Source organism: Halyomorpha halys, unplaced genomic scaffold, assembly GCF_000696795.3.
Source record: "Halyomorpha halys isolate HHAL.00 unplaced genomic scaffold, Hhal_1.1 Scaffold1125.1, whole genome shotgun sequence".
Taxonomy (NCBI): Eukaryota; Metazoa; Arthropoda; class Insecta; order Hemiptera; family Pentatomidae; genus Halyomorpha; species Halyomorpha halys.
Genome location: NW_027113995.1, coordinates 370,262 through 378,082, shown reverse-complemented (window position 1 = coordinate 378,082; position 7,821 = coordinate 370,262). Strand labels below are relative to the sequence as shown.

Below are 7,821 nucleotides of genomic sequence, written 5' to 3'. Positions count from 1 at the left end.
ATATTTTTCTGTAAAAAAATAATATTTTCTAAAATTTATTTGTTTGTTTTAGAATAAATATTTTTTTATCAGCTATTTTAATGGAAATCTAGTCCAAATAAACTATTTTTATGATATAAATTACTTAATGTTTATGTCCACAGTTAACATGTAAAATGTGACTTCTACAACATAACTGAAAAGGCAATTTATATCAAAATACATTATGGTCAAAGAAAATAAAGTAAGTTACCTATCATCTTGTGGACTGGGCATCTTTCCCCTACCGATGCCATTCTGAGGCGGTGGCCCATGACCATTGTGGATGTCTTGGTTCCTGTAAATGCTGAGGTTTTGATAGAAGCGTTCTCCATTGTCACCGACTGGGCTAGGCTGCTGGTGCTGGTAAGGAGGTTGCTGATAAGGGATATGATGGTTATTGTAATTGTTCGGAATAAGGTTGGGATTAGATGGCTGCCTTGGACCAATATGGTTGGGAGGGAGAGTCCCTTGCCTATGCTCTGCGAGATTTTGACTTGACCTGTTTAAAGAAAAAATACTTTTTGAGTTTCGGAAAAGAGAAAAAATATATAAGTTAATATTTAATTAAAGAACTTACCTTGACCTGATCTGATGGGGGTTTTGATGAGGTTGACTTTCATAAGATTTTTGTGGGATGCTATTTGTTGATGATGTCCTACTATAACCTGGGTTAAATACTTCGTGATTTGGGTGAGGCATGGTGTTACTAGCAATTGTGGTTTGATTTAAGTTTGGCCTTTCAAATTCGTGATTACCAGCTGGAATAAAACGAAAATTAAATTAATTAAATGTTTAAATGACTAGAATGACTTTTGAAGATCCATTGACTATTCCTTTAACATTTTCAAGATCAAGTAAGAATAACTTACTATTGAGTGATGGTACAGACTTTGAGCTGTGTATTTGAGGGTGGGGTGGGAGCTGCCCTCTTCCCTGTTGGCCCTGCTGTTCACTAAGCACACGTGAAGGTAAATCCCTTTCGCTCATCCGACGGGGGCCTATTAAAATAGAGAATATTTACTTCTTCATGATTTGGAAACAGAAGATAAAAAATTACAAAATTCATATAAATTGCTAACACACATAAATTATGTTTACACATGAGTATGTATAAACACGCACGCACGCATGCTAGTACACATACAGATTGGAATCTGATTTAATTTTTCCTATTGAAAGAAATGATGATAAATTTGAAAACATTACAATAAATGTTTTAGATAGCATATATTCTGTTTTAATGTGCAATATCATTGATTAATATGTTTCATAACTATTATTAGTATTTATTTATTTAATCTGGATGTACTTTTGTTCTATTTCATAATTAATAGGTTTTAAATTAATTAATCTTAATTGAAATAAATTATAATAAATTTTACAATAAACAGTTTAGGCAGCTGGTATTTTATTTCAATACGTAATATAGTTGATAAAAAAGATTTTATTTGTAGTTTTTTCTACTGAACTTTTGTTTTGTTGCTCCTGTTTCTTAATAAATAGTCCTTTTATTGAACCAACTGAGATACATTATAAGATATTCTTTAATTATATGTTTTCATTATACACTCTTGTTATACATAATTATAAGGTAATATAAGATTATAGGTTAAATATAATAAATTGATTTTTAAGATAAAAACTTTCATTGGGTGCAACTGAAAACATGCCTTTAATAAATTACATCTCAAAAAAAAAAAATTATATGCATCAATTAAAAGAAATGTTAACAGTATTTTTCTTGACCAAGTTCTTGAAAAGAATTATGATTTGAAATTTTTAAGAAAACGGTTTGTGTAAAACTATTTTAGAAGTTACCAAACCATGTAGCCCCTGACTCGATTTTTTTTTATAAATCTCTTCTAATACAAGGACGGCATTTGAAGTTGAATTACTTAGTTCTAAATAGAAGATTGCAGCTAGCATACAAATATATGTTAAAAGAGATATTTATTTTCTTTATTACATTCAAACTTTAAACTTCGGCTTTTAGACCATTAATGTTCTAGAAGTCCAATTAAGTTTCCCAATTACACAATAGTGGTTATCAGATTCTTTAAATATGATCTAATACTGGTCCAGGGTATATTTTTCAGCAGCAAAGAAATAGAATGGAAACATTTCCAAGAACTTCATGTTAATCTATTGAATTTATTACGACAAGACAGCAATTCATAGAATATAAAGCAAGCAGAGTAATAAATTTGCAAAAAACATGCAGTTCAAAAATATTAACATAGGAACATACAAACATAATATTTAAAAAAATATATAAAATTGTGAACCTAGGTAAACCATAAATGACCATGCAAAAATCAAAAACCCAAATAAGAAAAAGAAATTGAAAACAAATGATGGAAAATAAAATATGAAATTAAAAAACAATGACGTGCTTCTAACTGAACAAAATAAGAAGAGCTTGCACAACAGTTAGAAGCAGAATATTTCTCACAGCTTACTGCTCTCGGAGGCTACCGTCCCACCAGTACTGCCTATTGCTTCTTGAGAGGGCTTGCACCAGAATGTGTTACAGCTATCCAGGCTTGTCATTTGACAAAGGCGAACAGGTGTCACAACAAAACTCCTCTGCAGTTCCAACTTTTTTACCCTCTTCAGCTTCCTACCTTTAATTGCATCAGCTTTACATTTCTTCCTTAAAGTGTCCTTTGATGTACCGAAATCCAATTTGTCTTTCTCCTTAAGTCTCTCTGACCACCCATTCGACTTTCCTCCAGCATCATCAACACTCATCCATCTCTTCATGCAACGCCCACTGCTATCTCCGATATATGCCTTGTGAATGCGTTCTGATGCACAAAAGTTAGTAGGACTGTCAGTTTTGGCCATTTCTTCATTTTCTAACCAGTTAGATGAAATACTATCGACCTCACCTAGGTCTACAAGACTGTAGTGCTTATGGGACCTGGATGCTTGTGCTTTTCTTCTCATTTCTACTTCATCCACACTTATAGATTTACGATTTACATTTAGCCGAGGTGGCTTAGCTTTAGGTGCTTCAGGAATTACTAAATGAATTTCAGGAAGTGAAATGATTTTAGGAGCTAAATTACCTTCACTTTTCTTATCATGAAGAGCACTTTCTGATAATGACAATTCCTTGGACTTGGGAATGTCGATTTTTAAGGGACTAGTCTGAGTGAACTTATCTAAAATTGATTGGTTACTTTCACTGAGATTGTCACCATTATCTTGAATACTAGGTTTATTTTCAGGAGCTTTAATGTTTTCTAAAAAGACAATGTCACATTTTGCTTCCTTCATGACGAGACCATGTCCTAAATCAATAAGTCTATCCATACTAAAGCCAACAGGCTTTAATCCATTGGTTTTAAGTACTAGATCATAGTTGCTAAGAGATGTATCATCGAGAAAGGCAGCTGGTGGAAGAATAATATCACCTGGTTTTGGACTCATTTCCGAATCATTCGTAGCAATATTGGGTTCAGACTTGAAGTTACCTTTCATGAGACTTCTCTTATAGTTTGTCTTTCCCCTGATGATACCAGCTTCACCCATCAGAGAAAAGTGTTTAGCCAGAGCTGCTACTCTACCTGTACCATACTCAAAATCTCCTTCATTTGAACTTGAATGGGAAGAGGAACTTTCTGTTAATGGAATATAAATTTCAGTCTTAGGAGGTTCTGGTTGTGAAAGCATGGAATTCAAGAAATCATTCATCGGATTTGCCAAACCCAACTCACTTTCCTCAATGGTTAAATCTTTGTTTGCAAATTCTGTAATACGACCTATCCCACTAACAATATCATCAAGTTCTTTCAATGCTTTTTCTTTCTCTTCATTAGAAAGTTTACGTTTTGACACAATATCTTCTTCTTCCTTATCTTCTCTTACATTATTCTCTTTAGTAATCCTTACTTCTATCGGAGAATCAGTTGATTGAGGTGACTGAGAATGTACCATACAATCACATTCTGAAGAACTAGTGTCTAAAATACAGTCAACAGATACAGAGCGTCTCTTAAAAGTTGATTCACAATCCTTCTTAAATTCCCATTCTCCACTTTTTGTAAGGTAGATATCACTTTTCCAAGACCGGGAATTATCTAATGGAACCCAATGAGATGGAAAAGTTTCCTTGGTACGTTCCATTCTTTCTATAAACCAATCTGGTGGAGGCTTATCCTTTACATCATTTTTTGATCGAATCAGATCAACTTTGGGTAACACCCTCTGTAATGTAGCAGATGCATCTTCTGAATCACAATTAATCAACCTGGCTTGGTGTTCTTGGAAAACATCCTCACGTAGGTTAAATTCATTCTCTGGAGGTACCTTATAATAGTTAATATTGTTCTGCGGCACACAGAGTAGGTTTGATGGAGGGATGATTATTTGAGGGTTGCATGGAGGAGGAGGAGGTGTCATTGTGATGATTGGAACCGTCAGCCTAACGACAGTAGGTGATCCTGGTCTAACTGGCTCAAGATATTCCTCAGAAGCAGCATCGTAATCATAACCAGAACGTTCATTGAAATTCCCCATTGATACACTTTTTGGGAAATACTGTTGATTCATTTCTTTATGCAGATGTGGCACCTGGGGCCCATAAGCTGCAAAAACATCTAGTTTAGACCATACGAGGATCAAAGAATAATGTAATTTCAATTCACAAAGAGAAAATTGTATGTTCTTAAAATTTAGTTTTCTAATTTGTTTTCATATAGAAAATAAGTTGTGTAACACACAATTTGTTTTCATTACATTGACTAAATTAACTTTATGAGTTTTGAAGTTGAAAGGCACATTATCCAAGGAAGACCAAAGAAAATTATCTAAAAATATGTTTATTAGAGAGTATACTAAGAGAATAATTCAGAGAACAAATTAATATTCAAGTCAATACGTCACAAACATATTAGTAAACCTATATTTTTCCAGATTATTGCCATCAACAGACCCTTCTTTGGAAGAATGTTATTTTTGTAAGATTAATATAAACATGCATATCTGTTATTTTCGTAAAACTTTAAGGATATCAGCCACCATGAATTTGAATCATCACAAATGTAGAGATAAAATCATATTCAAAGATAAAATTGTGAAAGCGTGTTAAATATAAAGAACTTTAATGACTGTTAGTTTTAGTATAATACGAAGAAAGATAGCTTCCAAATATCCAATTAATTAGTTAGTAACAAAATAATTAAAATTAGTAACACATAAATTAATACCTCTCGTCATAACAGGTGAAGGCTGAGACAACAGGGTAGCTAGGCCGTGGTATATGGCTCCTTGTTTTGCCACTTCTAAAGTAACAATAGGGCCAGTTCGGACAAGGTACTCAGCAGCTCTAACAGGCAAAATTTAATATAGAATTATTTAGTGAAAATAATATCAGCATGGTTACAAAACTATTTAAATAATCATATTTTGTAAATAAAAATATTATCAAACTAAAGGGAACTACCAAATATTTTAATTATTCTACTTTATTTCCTATAATGTTCACTTTACTACCATTGACTGAAAATCAAATTTGATAAATACTAAAAAGAAATTAAATTTAGTAGATATTTTATACTTGATAATCCTAACTGATATGAATGGAAATAAAACTCACTTTTCTTGTGTTATTCCAACCAAACTCTGGCCATCAACTTTTAACAACTGATCTCCTGCTTGAAGCCTTCCATCCTGCAATACAATTACATATTATTTACAATCCGTATTGTAATTCAACAGCTAACATTAATGAAATAATAAAAGATATTTGACCTATATCTGCCATTAACTATATAAAATCGATTTGTAAAAAAATGTAACATGATACTTACAGCATCTGCTGCACCTCCCTTAACAACAGACTTGATGTAGATGCCAAGCCTATCCTGCCCTGCACCCTATAACAGAAATAAAATAATCTGTAAATTTAACAAGTAATTATTAAAATTGAATTGAAAAAAATAATAGGCAATCATTTTAAATTTCTAAAACGAATGAATAAGAATACATACTATTTATGTTAAGAAATAATAAATTCCTGAGATATGTAAAGCTGAGGTAGATAGTCTAAATTTAATTTCATTTAGGGCTTCTTCCTTATTATAAATGTCAAAAACATTATAATTTTAATGAAGTAATAAGAGCAAAATAATAGTATACACTATATATAATTGGCCAATACAGACGCTGGTAGCGAAGAAACAACAAACATAATTTTTCATTTAATTTCTTCAATAACTAAGGAACGTAGTGTCACGTATAAGTAGAAGTATTAACTTAAATGTAAATTTTATAATAAGAGACAATAGCTGAAGATAGTTGATAGAAGTGGCTAGGAAGGAAGGGATACTGACGAGGGAGTGGCGGGTGGAGTGCAAAGGTCAGAGCCAGTCCTCCACCAACCGGACCTCCTGGTCTCAGGTCATTCTCGATACAGGCTACTGCTTCGTATAATTAATATTATTAATACATCCACGCATTAAAATTGAGATCATATTCTAATCAGAAATGGCGAATAGCGTAGGAATATAAAAAAAGTTCCGCAAATATACTATATATTGAAAGATGGGACTCCATGTACGATAACATAACATAGGGCTGAGGATATAATCAGAAATATTGAGTATCATTGCATCATTAATATCAAGTCATCAATCAGAAAAAAAAAATCAGTTCTAGAAAAGATTCCTGATCTCCGTATAAGCTAAAATTCAGTTTTAGAATTCGAAAATCGTGACAAAATATGCGATAGTGAAACCTCATCTAACGAGCACCTCTCTAATGGACGCGGACAGCAAAATTTTCGTAACCCGTTTAAACGGACTATTAGATATTGATTAAATTATGATAATTATGGAAACTATATTTAATATTTCTATGTTTTAACAAAAATACGTAAGCACACCTAAAATATATCTTGAAGTTATACTAGTACCAGTCTACCACGTAGTATTTTTCGATTAATTAAAGATTTAATCTGGAGAGAAAAATAAAACGCTCTTTATGCATTGAATAATTTAATTTTAACGACAACATTGTGTCTTTTTCCTCCTTGGCTTATCATGTTTTACTATAAATGCGTGAACCATACATGCCTCAGTCAATTTTAAAAGAAAAAAATTAGAAACTAAATTTTAATAAAACAGAAAGTTTATTGAGTGGAAGGTAGCCGAGAAATTTTTCTAATCACAAATATTTTGAAAAACGGGGTAGGCTTATTGTAGCTCTACCAAGACAATTCACCCAAGACAAAGTCGTACTAGAAACATTTCAGCAGGCACATTTTCAAAAAATCCCCATTCCAAGACTGCTGATCATCTAAGCTAAAACTCTTCAAGTTGTCCAACGGATGATTAGAGCGCTTTAGAACTGGACACAGCATGTATACGGAGTTTATTTTTTAAAATATGTTTGTAAAAATAGAACATAAAGTAATGAATAAACTTCGTTCATCCAAATTTTAAAAAATACATACATACATACATGCACAAATTTAAGTTTTAATAAGCAAATACCCCTTCACAGCGGATAACGGCCGAATCCGTCGAACCCATGGTTGTCCGAGGTTTCTCAGGCCGAATTCGAACCGGCATCGTTTCTGGCTGGAGGCTACCGGAACCGGTATCACCATCGACACGATCGGCCACCAAAGCCTTTTAAAGATTTATTATTATAATCAATTGTTTTACAATGGAGTTTAATTGCTGAAAGAATGTTCCACGCCTGGTATACGCACGTATAGGACATATATTTTTATAGATGTACAAAGCAGTATTGTTCCTTTGATGTTCTGGTTATTAGACTTCTCACGATCTT

The 7,821-nt window shown here is 32.7% G+C and overlaps 1 protein-coding gene across 1 annotated transcript in view; it reads right to left on the bottom strand.

The window, feature by feature from the left end:
- Positions 1-7,821, bottom strand: part of cno (adherens junction formation factor afadin) — a gene marked incomplete in the record, with an annotated part of 345,803 nt that overhangs the window by 9,514 nt on the left and 328,468 nt on the right. The window contains 6 exon segments of the mRNA XM_067051255.1: positions 233-520; positions 599-779; positions 891-1,019; positions 5,235-5,353; positions 5,624-5,697; positions 5,838-5,903. Coding sequence (XP_066907356.1) covers positions 233-520; positions 599-779; positions 891-1,019; positions 5,235-5,353; positions 5,624-5,697; positions 5,838-5,903 — 857 coding nt within the window.